We start from the raw sequence: 17,603 nt of genomic DNA on the forward strand, positions 1-17,603 counted from the left end.
GAAGGGGTTGAGCTCAATCAGGGCTTCTGCACTCAAGATGGGGAGCTGAGACACCCCACCCTAATTCTTATAAAATGCCCTGTTTATATGCGAGGTCTCAAAGGGGTCCATGACCTGTAAAAGGAAAGAAAACCTTCCAGCTGCGAGATTCCATGGGTCTGGGGGGCTCCTTCCAAGGAAAAAGGAAATACGAAATATTCTTTTGAAATTCAAGTCTTGCAAGAAATTAGCCATGGGAAGGGGCAGGGGATGCAGCTGGGAGATGTCCTAATTGATGATGCGCTTTCTCTCTGTCTCCAGTATTTGGGAAAGGTGGTCACCAGGAGAGAGCAAACAGAGACCCCCTTCCTTATCAGTACCGGAAGCCCACCCTGGAACTGCTTGTGAGTCTGGAACCGCCCGAACCAGGGGCGCCGTGCCCTGCCAGCGGAGTAGGGAGCTGACGCCCCACACACAACCCCTCTGAATTAGACTGGCTATTCCTCCAATGCCTATTTTCAAGAATCATTCGCTGGGATAAACGGTGTCTTTTCCACAGTTATTTTTCTCTTAATTATTATTAGTCCTTCTCTTAATGCAGAATTCTAGGACTTAAAGATAAGCTTTTGCTCGTTTTCAGAAACAGATCCTTGATGTGAGTGATTTCATACCCATAGGCCTATGCCCTGGAGCGCTGGTGGGGTAGGAGGTTATGTGCAGGGCTGCTAACTGCAAGGTCAGCAGTTCAAACCCACGAGCCGCTCTGAGAAAGATGAGGAGAAAGATGTCTGCTCCTATAAATATGTACAGCCTCCGAACCTCCAAAAAAGTCAAGTTCTACCCTGCCCCGGGGTTGCTATGCGTCAGAACCCACTGGACTGTAGGGTGTGAGTTCTGTGCTTACGCAGTTACACGATCAGGACTAGGCATGCTGGGAGTGAGAATGAGATGCCACACCTGGGGAGAAGTGTGGGCTATCCGGTGTAATGATTCCTTAAAAGAATCCGAAGATCCGTGGTTTAATCTTAAGTCCACCATTTGACGTTGACCTTAACCTTTGCAAATAAGACCCTCTCCAAGCCCAGAGCCCAATCCCAGTATCATGACATTATCTTTCAGTTGTGTTTTATGGTGGTTGGCTGTCCATCTTGCCAAACAAAACAAAAGATGCTCTGACCTATTAAAAAAAGGAGCCCATTGGCTCAGCGGTGAGCTAAAAGGTCCAACGTTCCAACCCACCCGGTGCTCCAAGAGAAAGCTGTGGCAGCCTGCCTCCGTAAAGATTCTCCCTCACAAACTCACTGCCACCGAGTCAATGCCAACTCACAGCGACCCCATCGAACAGGGTAGAACTGCCCCCGTGAGCTTCTGAGACTTAACTCTTGACAGAAGTAGAAAGCCCCTGGTTCTCTCAAGGGGCAGTTGGTGGTTTCAAACTACTGACCTTGCCGATCACAGCCCAACACATAACCACTATGCTACCACGGCTCCCTAGGAAGCCCTGGGGGTTTCTACTCTATCTGTCCCATAGGGCCACTGGGGTCAGAACAGACTCCATGACAACAGGTCAACCCGTAGACAGAACAGCTCCAGCACCAACTGGGAATGTTAGCTGTGCCCCCGAGCAGCCAAGCATGCTCCACCTCTCATTGCTGCACAGGACCTCCGTACCATGGAGGAGACCCCCGAGATCAAGGTGGAGGCGGGCAGCCCCACAGTATCCCGGATGCAGAGTTACATGGCTGCCGGTGGGAAGAGGATCAGCAGAGCCCTCAGCTACATCACAGGCGAGATGAAGGAGTGCGGAGAGGGCCTGAAAGGTAAGGGTTCTACCTGAGACGGCCACGCCCCAGCCTTTAAAAGGTCAACTCCTGTTCTGTCATCCCCCGAAGTGCACTGTCAAGTCCCCCCCACCCCACCCCAGACAAGCCCAAGTCCCACAGCCCTGGTCTTCCAGAGGAGATGGGCATTTGGCTTCTTGTCACACATGGACCAGGGAGTGTCAAAGTCGGGGGGGGGGGGGCAGAGATGGGATTCAAAGACAATGGCATTTCCCCACGACTTCTTTGCCCGTCTCTTGGGAGGTGCACACCGATAAGTCTGAATGAGTAAGCTCTCGTTTCTGAACACAAACCCCGGGTTCCATCCGACATCCCAGCAGAAGGGTGCAGAGGGAAACAGTTTCACACTGGGGTTCCAGAGCATTCTAGAAAAGCGCCCTCTGAATGCCTCACAGAACACTGCCCATCATTCCAGCAGGTTCTCTTTCAACGTCTCCCTAGAGCTCACATCCAGGTTGGATGCACTTTCCTGCAGCAAGTCTGATCCCTCCCTGGATCAGTCATTTGTCTTCGAAAGTCCACTCTACTATCGTGAGAAAGGGTGGGGCACAGACAGGGCCAGGTACTCAAACCCCACTGCTTAGAACAGTGGTTCTCGACCTTCCTAATGCCTCAACCCTTTCATACAGTCCCTCATGTGGTGGTGACCCCCCAACCATAAAATTGTGTTCATTGCTACTTCATCACTGTCATTTTGCTACTGTTATGAATCGGGCGACCCCTGTGAAAGAGCCATTCGACCCCCAAAGGGGTCACGACCCCCAGGTTGAGAACCGCTGGCTTCGAAGCTGGCCTCAAGACCATGTGCAGCAGACAGCACATAGCACGTCAGGTACCCTCCCCGCATCTTTGTACCTCTCTGTGGTGGCTGGAGGAGCCCTGGTGGCAGAGTGGTTACAGGTTGGGCTACTAACTACAAGGCTAACGGTTCAAAGCCACTAGCTGCTCTGCAGGAGAAAAACGAGGTTTTCTGCTCCTGCAAAGATTTACAGCCTTGGACACACAAGGGCAGTTCTACCCTAGCCTAGTTGGAATCAACCCAATGGCTGAGTGAGTGAGTGAGTGCTCCCTACAGACCCACTTGGATGCTGAGACTCCCTCCCACCCCCGCCCCCATCCCAAACCCCACCCCACACCCCCCCCCCCCCCCCCCCCCCCCCCACGCGGGCTCCCTGAGCCGCTGCTGATGTCCTTGCAGACAAGTCGCCGGTGTTCCAGTTTCTGGACTGGGTCCTCCGAGGCACGTCCCAGGTCATGTTTGTGAACAACCCCCTCAGCGGCGTCCTCATCGTCCTGGGCCTCTTCATCCAGAACCCCTGGTGGGCCATCTCAGGCTGCCTGGGGACCATTGTCTCCACGCTGACAGCTCTCATCCTCAGTCAGGACAAGTAAGTCCCCTGCGCCGTGGAGCCCAGACACCCAGAGCCCACACTCAGGGCCACAGAGCCCTCCTGTGGAGGCCACACCCCCTACCCAGCCACCGCCCGGATGCTGGCCCCCATCCCAGTAAGAACGCTAGCTGACACTGGCCCCTCCGCGGGGGCTTGCCTTCCTGATGGTGGTATTTGTAGCTCCCTGCATGGTAGCGCAGAGATCCATCACAGAGCAGCAGCCGTGTAAGCATTTCCTCCATAGAATTCAGTTCACATGAAATGGTATTCGCCAGACGGTGACCATCACCACCTTCCATTTTCCCAGTCGTCTGCCATCACCCCGAGCCCAGCACCCCATCAACCATCATGCCATTTTCCCTCCGCCAGCCCCCACTCATGCCCTTCCTCTCTGGGCACGTGCTTGCTGGAGGGCTGGTGCCTGGGACACACTGTGTGTCCTGTCCTCTCGGCTGATTCTACTCCACATTGCAGCTGACTGTTGGAGGCCCCGGGTCTACCAGCAGTCCGTGCTGTCCTCAGAGCTACTCATGGTTGAGGGGGGCTGTGTGGGGCTGGTGGCAGGCTCCCTTCTCCCCGATCCTAGAGGAGAGGCGGCTGTGAAGGGTGGTCAGGGCCCATTAGAGCAGTGGTTCTCAACCTGTGGGTCAAGACCCCTTTGGGGTCAAACAACTCTTTCATGGGGGTGGCCTAATACATCCTGCATATCAGATATTTACATGATTCATCACAGTAGTAAAATGACAGTGATGAAGTAGCCACAAGAATAATGTTAGGGTTGGGGGTCACTACCACATGAGGAACTGTCTGAAAGGGTCATGGCATTCGGAAGGTGGAGAACCACTGCTCTGAGAGGAAAATCAGAGGCAGAGGCCAGTTCCAAAGAGAGGCTTCCCCTCGTCAGGGACCCCTCACCAGCCCTCGCTCCACCTCCCCCAGATCGGCCATCGCCGCAGGACTCCACGGGTACAACGGAGTGCTGGTGGGACTGCTGATGGCCGTCTTCTCCGACAAAGGGGACTACTACTGGTGGCTTCTGCTCCCGGTCATCGTGATGTCCATGTCCTGGTAAATTTGCCTCCATGTGGGTGGGCTCAGACCGGGGGCCCCAAACCTCCCCCACTCACTGTGCAAGCCCTATTCAAAAGTCACGGGAACTTAGCTCGCCCATAGGGACAGCCTGCTGGGAATGCGGGCACCCGGTCAGCCACTCCACCACAGCGTCTCACACCTTCCCCTGCACTCCTCGTAGTCTTTGCTTTCGAAAGACCTTAAAGGGCCGTTTCTCAGCCCCCTTTGCCAGCATGGAGAGACTGACTCACAGAGGTTAAGATTCCCACGGGTTGCACCAGGGCCTGTCAGTTCTCATGCCTCCTCCCTGCCCTGCTCTTCATGTCCGTGGGAGCCCTGAGCAGACCAAGACAAGCTCCCAGTGGGCTGAAGCCAGGGCGCCAGAACCCTCCCCTCTAGGAAGCTTGGGGCACTCTGGACTGGGGTTGTGTGCCCTCGGCTTCTCAGAGAACGCCGTTGAGTGAACGTGGTTCACTCCCTCTCTCCTCATGTCTGTGAGTGGAGTCGCAGACTCTGGGACTTCTCCCGGGAAGGGTAACTTTCCCCAGAAGCCCTCCTTCGAGAGGCCTGGAGTCTGGACAGCCCACCTATCATGGGGCCTGGCCCAGGAAGGGGGCCAATGGAAGGTCCCCACAAGCCAGCCAGGGTCAGGGAGGGTGTCCCGTAGGCTGCTCATCTCCAAAAGGGAACCCACTCCCACTCAGTCCCGACAGCCGCCTCACGGGTCAGGACCGGGTGGCTTCTTGAGTGGCACCTCTTGTGCTTCTGCCGTCAGCCCCATCCTCTCCAGCGCCCTGGGCACCATCTTCAGCAAGTGGGACCTCCCGGTCTTCACGCTGCCCTTCAACATCGCAGTGACCCTGTACCTGGCAGCCACCGGCCACTACAACCTCTTCTTCCCCACGGCACTGCTGCAGCCTGCATCCTCGGTGCCCAACATCACCTGGTCGGATGTCCAAGTGCCGCTGGTAGGTGGCATCGTGGGTGGTCTGTCCAAACACTGCTGAAAAGTGGCGTTTACTTATTGATCGTGTCAGACACACCAGAGGTGGGGTTGTCGTTCATTTCCCTGGAGACCGCTCCAGCTGTGGTGGCCCCGTGGCACCAGAACACAGCGCTGTTCTGAGCTGTCTGATAGTCAGGGTGCTCATGCTCATCGTATTGGAGCCACTGTGTTCTTCCGAGTGCCGTCCACCTGGGAGCACCCCCTCCAGCACACTAGAGACAGTGCTCTGTGGGGTCCATAGGGCGGTCACCGGCTCTTTCTCAGACGTTGATGCCTGGTTTAGATGGCTGCTTGTTTTAGGACAAGCCTTTCAGATCCCAGACGTGATCCTTTCTGATAGCCGGGCACCATCTGGTTTCTTCACCACACGTTGCTCATCTCCAGTGATCTGTGACAAGCCAGGCCATGTCCTAAGAGCTAATGGTTCTTTTTTTGTGGAGGGGCGGATATATTTTCCTCTCTTTTTAAAAAAAGTTTAATCATTTTATCGGGAGCTCTTGCAGCTATCATAACATTCCATAGTTCTATCACACCAAGCAGTGCTGTACAATTGCTACCACAATCGGTTTCAAAACATTTTTTTTCTTTTTAAACTCCTTGATATCAGCTCCCCTTTATCCTCTACCCCTTTACCACCCAAGATTCCTTTTTGCCCCCTATAATAATTGTTTGGGGGTTTCCCCCCATATTTTACACAATCCAATGTATCCATTCACATACAATTCTGTTGTTCAATCCCACCGAGTGGGCTAATACAGTCATCAATGCTGTCAAGAGCTAATGGTTCTCAGATTGGGGCTAGAATTAAGTGTGAGCCCCCAATCCTTTCATGTATCTGTTGTTTGGGGTGCTGGGGAAGAATATTGAAAGTATGGTGGACTGCCAAAGAGACAAACAAACCCATCTTGGAAGAAATACTGCCAGAATACTCCGTTAGAGACCAAAGATGGCGAGACTTTGCCTCACACACTCTGGACTTGTCACGAGAGACCTGTCCCTGGAGAAGGACATCATGCTCAGTGAGGTAGAGGGGCAGCGAAAAGGAGGAAGGCCCCCCGCAAGACGGATGGACAGTGGCTAACCCAACCATAAGCACCACTGGGAGGACGTCTCAGGACCGGGTGATGCTGAGCTCTGCTGTGCAGGGGGCCCAGCATCTTCGTGGCACCCCATCTGCCACCGTCTGGCACACTGAGGAATGGGCAGTGACCACAAGTAACAGCTATTCCATCTGCCGCGGGGCATTGTACGAACAAGAATTCATTAGACCCCATCCTGCGAAGCGCAGATCAGGGTGGCAAACTGAACCAGTGCCCAGAGAGAGACTGCCAAGCTCTCACGGTCACTATTCACCACCACTCACAACAACCCTGTCAGCACCTCCCCCCATGCTCCAGTACCTGACCCATGGACCCATGGGGAGAGAGCCACGCGGGGGGAAGGGCAGAGACTGTGGCTAGAGGAGCTGTGCTCAGTGATCCGCTGCACCGCAAGCACCCAGCTAGCTAGCAGCAGCGTCGGACACTAGCTCTCGGGCCTCCTGCCTCCCACACCAGCCCATTCTCCCCTTGCTTTAAATTCCACGGTCTTTGTGATGCTTTCCTCCTGCTTGGGCTGAGCACCTTCTTTCCGGTGACCGCAGTGGACACCGAGGGGCAGGCACCTTGCCGAACTCCCTAGCCTCCTTTGGGTTAAGAAGTCGCTGCTCCCCCTCAAGGATCTGTCCTTTGGGTTCCGGAGCGCGGGGCCATTGCTGGTTCAGGCGCTGCTCCTCCTAGAGTCCCAGCCCCAGCCCCTCCAGCGGTCTGCGCAGGCGCGCTGTATCTGAGGGCGGCTTCTGTAAGCCTGCCCGTCTAATCAACGCTGCACCAAACAGAGGGATGCTGCTCGGAGAAGCAGGGCAGGGGCTCCTTATCCACCCAGACGGGGGTTCTGAGGCTCTCACTTCCTGCCCACCCCCCTCCAAGGCCCAAGGCCCCACGGCAGCGTCCTTGGTTGGCAATACATCCCCTCACCACAGGCAGCCAGGGCTTGCTGGAGGAACCTTGTTGCAGAAATGATGGCACAAGGTCTCTCAGGCGGCAGCAGTAAGGCGGGGATCAGGGGTGGGGGGCAGCCCCTTGCACTGAGGAGCAGCAGCGTCTGGAGAGGCCCCTTGTAGGTGTGCTGTTGGGGGGGGGGGCTTCCTGAGCAGACCCCATAGAGATCCTGCCAGGGCCACGGAAGAAGCAAGCGGGCATGCTGGCAATTCGGCTTCTAGGCGTTGACCCCTTGTGCTCACAGAATCGGTAGGGAGACGGCTTCCAAAAGTGGGGGGGAGGGGGGAGGAATGAGGGGGTAATGGAATTTTTCCACGATCTTTTTAAAAGTCCCCTCAGACCTCTGGAGGCCAGACAGCTCAAATGGGTGCACTCCGGGGAGACGATTTCGGAAGAGGCCATTTGTGGCTATTTCTCAGGGTTCCCGCCCACATTTTCAATGAGAACAAATGAAGGGGGAAAATTATTTGGGAAACCAGCTAGCACTCCAAAATTCCAAGAATAGTAAAAAAGGGCATTTCATTCAGCGGGGGTGGGGGGGATTTCTCCTCCTCCTCCAAACCCCGCCCCCCGGCCCTCCTCCATGAAACAGCTTTGGAACCAAGTGAATGGCCCAGAAGCACAGTAGACATGTTGTTATTCTGCAGTAAGATCATTTGAGCCTTCAGTTTGGGGGAAACAGGAAGTGCCTGTTTCCTGCGGGTCCCCTGCCCGTGGGGTCCCGGAGCCCAGGGAGGGCCCCCTTCCGGAGGGCATGGCTTGATGGGGACTACTCAGCCTTGGCGCTATCTCCTCCATGACGCTTGTCTTTCCCTTGAATGGCACGGGCCTGGAACTCTGGACAGACCGACACCGAATCCAGCTGGTGAGCCCATCAGGCCAGGCCAGCAAGCTCGCCCGCCCCCTGGGTGTGATGGCCCCTGATCTCCCTCCCCAGTGGCCCCACCCAGCAGCAGCCTCTCCAGGCAGAGGTGGGCCAAGAGAACAGGTGCCTGGCATGAGGGCACCCCCTGGCTCTTCTCCACTTACCACCCAGGGGTGAGACGATCCCAGAGCACCCCAGAGAGCCTAGAACCTCCTCCCTGAGTACTCACTTAGCGACAGGGACCATGGTCAGCATTCTCAGAACCCAGCGCCAGGGTGAGGAAAGCTGGTGTCCCAGGTCAGGTCCCACTGACCGGATACCCTCTCCCAGGCCCCAGACCCAGGTGCAATGCCCACAGAGTAACGGGGGCCAGCCCCTCACGTGCCTTTTGCATTCAGCAAGGAGGCTGGTCCCAGAGCTCCCAGGAGGCCTGGCTCAAGCAGTGGGCCGGTCCCACCGGATAGCCCCGAAAGGACATACCAAAGGCCACCTCCATCTGGGGTTGGTCTCCACAGACCAGCCTCCCATCAGCGCCTGACCTCCTACGCATCTTCCAAAGACTCCTGGCAGGCACAAGCAGTTTGTTCACAACTGCTAACCTCAAGTTTGGCAGTTCAAATCCACCCAGTGGCACCTCAGAAGACAGGTCTGGCAATCTGCTTCTGTAAAGATTACAGCCGAGAAACCCTGTGGGGGCAGTCCTGCCTCTATAACATGTGGGGCGGCTGGCAGTCAAAAGCAACTAGAGTACTCAGTGGATCGGGGTCCCATTGAACCCAAACTCACTGCCATCCAGACAACCCTACAGGACAGGGTAGAACTGCCCCTGTGGGTTTCCCAGATTCTCACTCGTTACAGGAGTAGAAAGCCTCGTCTTTCTCCTGAAGAGCAGCTGGTGGTTTCAAACTGCTGACCTTGGAGTTAGCCCAACGTGGAACCCACTATGCCCCTTTTACACACCTTTTATAACTAGTGCTTTAAAACTAAACATTGTAAGCGAGTTTGTGAACCCTAACTTGGGTCAGACATGGCTTGAGTGTCTGATGATGACCCCCTGCCTTTGGGAGGCTTTCCGTTTCTCCCCACGGAGGGCACGCACCTTAGTCTGCCATCGGCAGAGATTCCGTGGGTTCAGGTCCAGACCACCGCAATAAGGCGCGTCAGCATAAAGCGACTGTGGGCGGGTGGGTGTGGGTGTCTGTGGTTTCCCTGTCCATACAAACATCTACTTACACTGTGCTGTGGGCTAGTTAACATGTGCAATTGCATTATGAACCAGTGTGTGTGTGTGTGTGTGTGTGTGTGTGTGTGTGTGTGTGTGTGTGAGAATTACTAAAACATAAGCCAGCGACATGAAGTGAGCACCCATTGTTGGGGGGAAAAGGGCACCAATCGACTTGCTCAACACAGGGTTGCCACACATCCTTCGATTTGCAGAGAAAAGAAAGGCGTAGTAGAAAGAGGTATGCCCGTACTGGGGTTTCAAAATAAAGGAAGCTCAGCATCCTGACCCCGGGGGTTCGGAGAGCCACACCTGTGTCCCTTGCAGAGTGGCGCTGACTCATGTGACAAACAGCCTTGGAAACCTGCTGCTGAGGGTTGGCGTGGAGGGCGCGGGGTGGGGTCTTCTCCAGCCGTGGCCCTTGCCTTCGTGATAAGCCTGTGACCCTGTCTCACCCACAGCTCTTGCGAGCCATCCCCGTTGGAATCGGCCAGGTGTACGGATGCGACAACCCCTGGACCGGGGGCATTTTCCTCTTTGCTTTGTTCATTTCCTCGCCTCTTGTCTGCTTACACGCAGCCATTGGATCCACCGTGGGCGTGCTGGCAGGTCAGTGTGCGCACCCCAGGGTGGCCCGGTCCTCCGGGACCCACCTGCCAGTCCTGCAAACGTTCTCTCCTCCCTCTGTGCCCCTTTCTCCACCTCTCGTGCCGGTGCCCCTGGGCCCCCTCAATGCAAGAGCTGCCCTCAAGAACCGTTCAGGTGTTAATCACTGCTACTCTAGTAAAAATGTAAAGTTCGTTGAAGGGGCATATTTTCTGACAAACATATCCGACTATAAGTCTTATCTCCAACCATGAAACCAAAGACACCAGATTCCCTGCCATCAAATCAACGCCGACTCATAGCGACCCTACAGGACAGGGCGGAGCTGCCCCTGTGAGTTTCTGGGGCTGTGGACAGGAGTAGAGAGTCCCAACTTTCTCCGGTGGAGCAGCTGGTGGTTTCAAACTGCTGACCTTGTGTAACTACCACACTACTATGACTACGACTAATAATAACAATAAGTATTTTCCATTAAAGAACATTAAGATAACCGTAAAGACAGAGGGTCCCTTTGCGGGGGAACCAAAACCCACTGCTATTGAGTCAATTCTGACTCACAGACACCCTGTCGGGCAGAGCAAGACTGCTTTGAAGGTCACAGAGACCGTTGATCTTTATGAGAGGAGACAGCCTCATCTTTCGCTCACCTGGAGCCAAGCTGGCAGTCAGCCGCCCAACACTTAATCCACATGCCACTAATTAAATCCAGCCTCAGCGGCCTTACCCAGAGGGTCTCCAGCCCGTACCAGCTTAGCCACCAGGGAGCCTGAGGCCCTATGGCTTTTTGCTCCTTTCAGATGTTCTTTCCCTAAATAGCAATCTGAAGGGGTTTTCAGAAGTGCCTGACAGGCTAGCAGGGTCTGGGCCATGAGCGGCTGATCCCGGCGGTCAGGGCGGGCCAGTGGGGGGACCAGGCACACACACCCCTAGCTCTTTCCCCCCCTTTCTCTCACAGCTCTCACCATCGCCACACCCTTCAACTCCATCTACTTCGGCCTGTGTGGCTTCAACAGCACCCTGGCCTGCATTGCCATCGGAGGCATGTTCTACGTCATTACCTGGCAGACGCACCTCCTCGCCATTGCCTGCGGTAAGCGCCCCCAACAGAATTCCCTTCCCACCCCACAGGAAGCCTGCATCTGTCCCACTGTGGGTTAGGCAGGGTTCTCTAGAGAAACAAAACCAGGACACTTATGGATATATATATATAGAGAGAGAGAGAGAGGGGTTTACGCAGCACAAAGGAATATAACAGCTAATTAGCCCACACAGCAGTACAGAGGGCTCAGTTCAACTCACTTCTGTGGAAATCCTTCAACTCACGAAGGGCTGCTGGGTCCCAGGTCAAGGAAGCAGGTAGCTGAGTCTTCCCTGGGCAATGCAGGCAGAATCCGCCCAGACATGCAAACAGCAGGGCGAGTCACCAACAGTCAGAAGCTCAGGAGCTTCGAGAAGCAAGCCCAGAAGGGACATCAAACTCAAGCCATGCAAGACGACAGGATCCACCAGCCTCCAGCTCAAGCGATGTGCACACCCACAGCGCGGCAAAGCAGGTCTCAAAGGAGCCTCAAGCTCTAGCGACACGATCCAGTTTGGCTTCTCCCACAGATAGTGTAGCGCACACGTTGTGGCAGAGAACTAGCTAAGTAGCTGCAAGCTGGTCCAATCACCAGAGAGCAAGAGAGCGAGGGGCGGGCCTTGCTGAGCCATTTATCTCCCTGCCCTCCAATCAAACTGATTAATCCCACATGCTCCTACTCGCCAGGTTGACACAATAAGCCTACCTATCCCATACCACGAGGGTGGTCTTTGGAAATTACCCAAATTACCCAACGATGAGTTGGGGGCGGGGGGGGTTAAGACTCCCCCGCCCACCCCATCATCCCAGTCCTCATGGCCATTCGAATTGGTTCCAGCTCATGTCAACTTCTGTGTGTTCAAGTAGAACTCTGCTCCTGAGGGTTTCCCGTGGCTGATTTCCCCCCTTCCCCAAGAAATCAATGTCCACGCCTTTCTTCTGAGGCACCTAGGGGTGGACCTGAACCTCCAACCCTCCAGTTAGCAGTGGAGCATGCGAACTATTGGCCCCTCCCCGGGACTCGTGTTCATCATCCATGGCCTTTGAGTGGAGTCCATCTCCTCGAGACCCTGTCGGACAGGGACGAGCTGCCCCCGTGGGCTGCCACGTCTTTCTTCTAGAGCCCTGATGGCTCCAAACCACTGCCCCGTCCGCTTGCAGGCGAGTGCTCTAACCACTGCCCCAGGCGGGCACCTGCTTCCCATGGGTTCCTTCCTGATGAATACACTCAAAGCTATTTTTCCACCCAACATCCAGGGTTCAGCCTCACGAAGACAGACTTTTTGAGATGGCGGTGATTGTGTTAGATGGTTGCTCTGGCCCACAACACTGTTTCCTGTTCCACAGTCACATTAGCCTACGCTGTTCTGTAATCTCCTCTTCCCCCTTCCAACTTGAAACCCTGCCGCTAAAAGAATAGGGACCTCGTGCTGGTTAACTTCCCCGAGCCCCCACTGGAACATGAAGACAAGCGTTTTAGGGACGCTGGACCCCGTGGTTGGGAGGAGTCGCAGTGAGCACCCAGTCACCCTAATAGAGATTGTTGTTGTCAGGTGCCCTTGCGTGGGTTCTGGCTTGTAGCGACCTGGTAGAGCAGAGTGAAACCCCGCGCGCGCGCACACACACACACACACACACTTGTTACGCTCAAGCCCCTTGTCGCAACTGCTGTGTCGATCCATCTTGCGGAGGGTCTTCCTCTTTTCCGCTGCCCCTCAGCTTGACCATGGAATCGATGTGTTTGAAGGGTGGTGAATATTTCGAAGAATATGGAAAGTAGGGTGAACTGCCAAACTGACCAGCAAACCCGTCTTGGAAGAAGGACCGCTGGAGTGCTCCTGAGAGGCGAGGATGGACATGCGGTCAGGAGATGCGCACTCTCTTGTGAAGTGGAGGGCGGCGAGGTGGACTGGCCCACGGCTGCAGCAATGGGCTCCGGCTTAGGCACAGCTGTGAGCATGGCCCAGGCCCAAGTGGTGTTTCGTTCTTTGGGACACAGGGTCGCTAGAGGCTGGTCTAAGCTCGATGGCGCCTACCAACAATGGCTTTGCCAAGCATGATGCCCTTGTCCGGGGGTGGGTCTCTCCTGGCCACATGTCCAAAGCTCATGAGGCAAAGTCTCGCCATCCTTGCCTCGAAGGAGCATGCTGGCTGTCTTTCTTCCAGAACAGATCCGTTTGTTCTTTTGGCAGTCGGGCACTTTCCATCGTCCCTGCCATCACCGTCATTCAAATGCATCGAAGCTTCTTGGGTCTTCCTTATCCTGTGTCCAACTTTCGCATGTGTATGAGGCCAGTGATGTAATAAAGGTTGGCTTCCATTTATAGCTGAGTCCCCGAGGGGTACAAACAGTCACCACCCTGCAGCAGCCCCCCGAGGTGCCTCAGATGGCCAGCAGGGCGGCCTTCTTCGGACGAGTCGGCCATGTGGAGCCCTATGAAATGCAGCTGTCCTCCGGGGGCTCACAAGGAGCCAGACCAGCTCCACAGCAGCAGCAGTATTGTTTTTTGTTCCTGGCCATCCCCACCCCAGGAGGTTAAGAGACTGACCGACCTGAGACGAAGCCAAATGCCAGTCCCTTTTCACAGCCCCTCACCTCTCTGGCACCGGCACTTCCCAAATGCCACCGGGCCAAGCCTCAGCCAAGCCTGGAAGGTGAGGCAGCCAGCACGCCTGCTTGTTCCTCAATCTCCCACCAAGCTGCTCCTCCCTGGACACCCAGACCATGTTAAGAACATGTGAGGAAACATCACAGCCGGGAGTTCTGGGATTCACATGCCAGCTCACGTCCACCCAGGACTTCTGAACCATGTACATCTGCCGTCTTAGCTGGCCTCGGTGTAGAATTGCTCCAAGCTGCCAACCAATGGAAACCATACTCAGAGCATGTCCTTGTAGTCTGTGGCTACAGAATGAGTGGGGAGAGCATACAGGGTACGCCAGGGGACTGATACTCAATCGTTTCTTGTTGGCTCTTTTTCCAGCACTGTTTGCAGCCTACCTGGGGGCTGCCCTGGCGAACATGCTGTCCGTGGTGAGTACCCCTGGCCCAGAGCCAGCCCACAGCACCAGCCCGGGGGTTGCTCTACTCCCCGGAGCCTGCTGCTCAGAGCCCCACCTCCAGACACCCTGACCCAGTCTGTCCCTCTTCTCTCAGTCACCGTGCTCACCCCCACCCACCAGACTGGAAGTGCTGGGTCTCAAGCCAGTCCCCTTGTCTGTGAGTCATTGGAGCGCCTTCTAGAAAGGGGATTTGCAGAGCACCATTGTATGAATCAAAATTTTGAATCCTACTTCTGTCTACCGTGGGAGGAGTGCAAGGTCAGCCGTTCAAGCCCCCAGCCACTCTGTGGGAGAAAGACGGGCTTTCTACTCCCATGAAGACTTGTAGTGTTTGGAAACCCACACGGGCTGTCCTACGGGGCCCTTAGGACCCAGAAGTGACTGGATGGCAGTGAGGTTGGGTATCTCTCTATAGTACCATCCTCTAGAGCTATTTGGAAACCTTTACTATTTCAGATCGTTGTGTGCTTGTAGATTGTCTCAGCAACTAGCTCGTGAGCCGGTGGACACAACCGTCGAGTAGCTGGCACAGGGCTTGTTGAGTCCCTTAGAGACTTAGAGAGGTTCCTCTCGGTCCCTGTACAGTGCCAGTGCTAAATGGAGCAAGAGTTCAGAGGTGGGAGAAAAGATGTGGGGTCCCTAGTGAAGGCTTCAGGGGGAGGGACCATGAAGACCCCGCGGAGCCCGGGGAAGGCAGAGCTGGGAGTTTAGAGACCTGGGCAGGAGTCCAAGGCTCTTGTCTGTCTGAGGCCCAGTTCAGGGTGCTGTGTGACGTTGGAGTCACTTGGTAGCCAGCACCAGCCCTCCAACACACACACAACAGGGTGGGCCCAGTCCCCACACGCCAGCACAGAATCTATGGCCCAGGGCTCAGCCATGGTCACTGGCTCCTGGTTTTAGGTAAGTGCATGCTTCACACGGTCAACCAGGAAAAAGGCCCAGCGATCCTGGGCCTGGAGATGAGGTGGGCATTCTACTCATGCCTCGTTCCCCACCCCCACCCCCATCCTCTTGAAAATGGGTGGTTTAGACTTAGCATACAGGAAAGGATCTAGTCTTCCGAGGATCCTGTTCCATCTCCCAAAATGGATGAAGTCCTCTGGCCCCCTGTGGATTTTTGTGCATGCACACACACACACACACACACAGGCTACAACATGTGACAGTCAAGTACCGGTGGGTCTTCTTCCACGTTCAACCCACGTGCTCCTTCAGAGCAGGGGTCCTGTTGCATCCGCGTTCTCTCTGGCACCGAGGGCCGAGGCCAGCGCAGAGTAGATGCTCAAGAAATGCTGCACGAAGGAACGCTGGAGGTCATGAGCTCCCACGCCCGGAAACATTCTCTCTGGAGCCAAAGAAGGCTCTGGAAGGATGTGTGGAGGGAACTCCTCATGCATGGCTTTTCCTTGAAACAGTTCTGATACCAAGCCACCATTGCCCTTCCCCAAGTCCCGCCCAAGTGCCATCTTTCAACACATGTGTGCATGGTATGTTCTGTGAGCCACACACCCCGTGCCCCCCAGCCAATGCTGGAGGATCCCCTCTAAGATGGCGTGAAAGTCATTGCTACCTCAAAGGGATTGCTGTGATTGAGTGCTGACAATAGAGTGATCTGGGAGGAGAGCTGGCCCGGTGTGATCTACCTCTACTTAAGTTACAGGCTCTCTGTTAGCAAGCTCTGCGCTCAGAGTGTCTCAAAGGCTGAGCAGGGAGGGGTAGTTCGAGGGCCTCGGCATCTCAAGGAAGGGTCCCATTGGGCTTCATGAGAAAGGAAGTGGGCAGTGGGGGAGTCTTGAGAACAGAGGCAGCTACCTCTACCTGAAGACCCCCTGGACTTGGATGTCCCATCTCTGCCTTTCTCCACATGCCCGCTCCATTCCCGAGTCTCTACCTGGATTTCCTCTGCAGCACACAGCCCCCAGTGGCCGGCCAGCCTGCTTCGCCACACCTTTGTGCTCGGGGACTCTCACACCATTTCTGGAGAGAGGCACTGCATTTGCCTCTTAGTGCAAACTCTCCAGAAAGATTCTGCTGGGCCAGGCTACCTTCCTATAGGAAATCTTCATTTGATCCGGGTGCCTACCTCCAGACCAGTCAGCTGTGACCAAAGAGAAAAGGGTCAAGGCATCGGAATGGAGGCTGATGGGAGAAGGTGGTAGAACGGTAAAGTTCTAAGAGTTGGGGGGTCGAGCCTGACCAGACACCCCCGACCATGCCATTGAGGTGAAAGTAGATGATAATAGGGTTCCAATGGATGCATCGTGAAGCATGTCTGCTCCCCTATTGCAATGCAGGTTGGCATGATTTTTTATGTAGGTCAGCAGCATCAGTGCCTACAGAGCCCCACCCTCCCACCCAACCCTTGCCAGGATTACAGGTGATGGGTGAGGGCTGATGAAACCAGCCCAGGCATCTGGTGTGACCAATGCTGCTCTGTTCTATCCCCCCTCAGTTTGGATTACCACCCTGCACCTGGCCCTTCTGCCTCTCAGCGCTCACCTTCCTGCTGCTGACGACCAACAACCCTGCCATCTACAAGCTCCCCCTCAGCAAAGTCACCTACCCCGAAGCCAACCGCATCTACTACCTGTCCCAAGAGAGAAACCGAAGGGCGTCTACCATAACCAAGTACCAGGCCTACGACGTCTCCTAAATTGCCTCTTCCAAAACGGGGCCACTCCGCCTCCCACGGACTGGCTGGGCCCCCAGGCTGAAGCCACTAGGACTTCCTTTCTGCCTGCTCTGTGATTCTCCCCGCAAGCGAGCCTACACCCCCAGGGACTTCCAACCACAGGGAAGAGGTGGATCCCCACTGGGGAGCCTCTCTGTTCTAAGATGCATAACACCTATGAAGGATATGGTTAGTTTCGACTTTAGACCCAAAGCCACGCCGAAAGAGCTCCCTTTGAGGGCGACTTGCCTTCTGAAAATTAAGCCCCATCCCCAAAGAGAAGGCACTGGGACAGGGGCAGAGATTAAGGATGGTATTCGTTTGTTGGGAAGCTCAGAGCTGGGGAACAGGCTGGCAGGTGGACAGGCTGATCAGCACCAGCTCTGCCTCTAAGAGAGTCTTTTCCTGTTCTCAGCCTTGATTTCTCATTGGGTCCATGAACAGGGTGGGGCTCCAGAGCCCACCCACGCCCACCCCCACCCCCACCCAACTAGTGTTGATTCTCTCTCTCCCGCAAACAGGTGGAAGCAGTATAGCCCAGGAGTTGCTCTGCATGAGAGAAAGCTTCCTTCCCCAGAGATGAAGTGAGGGCGGTGGTAGTCTAGGGTGGGCTGGGGCTGCAGGGCTGGGGTTCAGACTCCAGAGCCACCGAAAACGCCAACGTGCCTACCCATCCATGGGAGAGGCGGTTCTGAACTTGTCGTGAAATGAAAGCTGATCTCTTGCAACATTCAAATCATCATTCTGAACCAGCGTGATCCTTTTGTAATA

At 55.3% G+C, this 17,603-nt stretch overlaps 1 protein-coding gene across 1 annotated transcript; it reads left to right on the top strand.

Annotated features, from left to right (window-relative positions):
• Positions 1 to 321: 321 nt before the first annotated feature.
• LOC101645511 (urea transporter 2) lies at positions 322 to 17,188 on the top strand. The gene is made up of 9 exons (XM_013004752.2): positions 322 to 383; positions 1,640 to 1,799; positions 3,019 to 3,208; positions 4,151 to 4,279; positions 5,058 to 5,250; positions 9,876 to 10,023; positions 10,976 to 11,110; positions 14,083 to 14,132; positions 16,614 to 17,188. The coding sequence occupies exons 2-9, from the start codon at positions 1,652 to 1,654 to the stop codon at positions 16,812 to 16,814; spliced, it is 1,194 nt and encodes a 397-aa protein (XP_012860206.1). The 5' UTR covers positions 322 to 383; positions 1,640 to 1,651; the 3' UTR covers positions 16,815 to 17,188.
• The last annotated feature ends 415 nt before the right edge of the window (positions 17,189 to 17,603 follow it).

This window comes from Echinops telfairi, unplaced genomic scaffold, assembly GCF_000313985.2.
Source record: "Echinops telfairi isolate 266 unplaced genomic scaffold, ASM31398v2 ScPeMD7_7400;HRSCAF=8409, whole genome shotgun sequence".
In the NCBI taxonomy this organism is placed as follows: domain Eukaryota; kingdom Metazoa; phylum Chordata; class Mammalia; order Afrosoricida; family Tenrecidae; genus Echinops; species Echinops telfairi.

Coding starts and splice junctions, on each gene's coding strand:
- LOC101645511 (XM_013004752.2), top strand. CDS start 1,652: ATGGAGGAGACCCCCGAGATCAAGGTGGAGGCGGGCAGCCCCACAGTA. Junction 11,111..14,082: donor CCTCCTCGCCATTGCCTGCG/GTAAGCGCCCCC, acceptor CTCTTTTTCCAG/CACTGTTTGCAGCCTACCTG. Junction 14,133..16,613: donor TGGCGAACATGCTGTCCGTG/GTGAGTACCCCT, acceptor ATCCCCCCTCAG/TTTGGATTACCACCCTGCAC.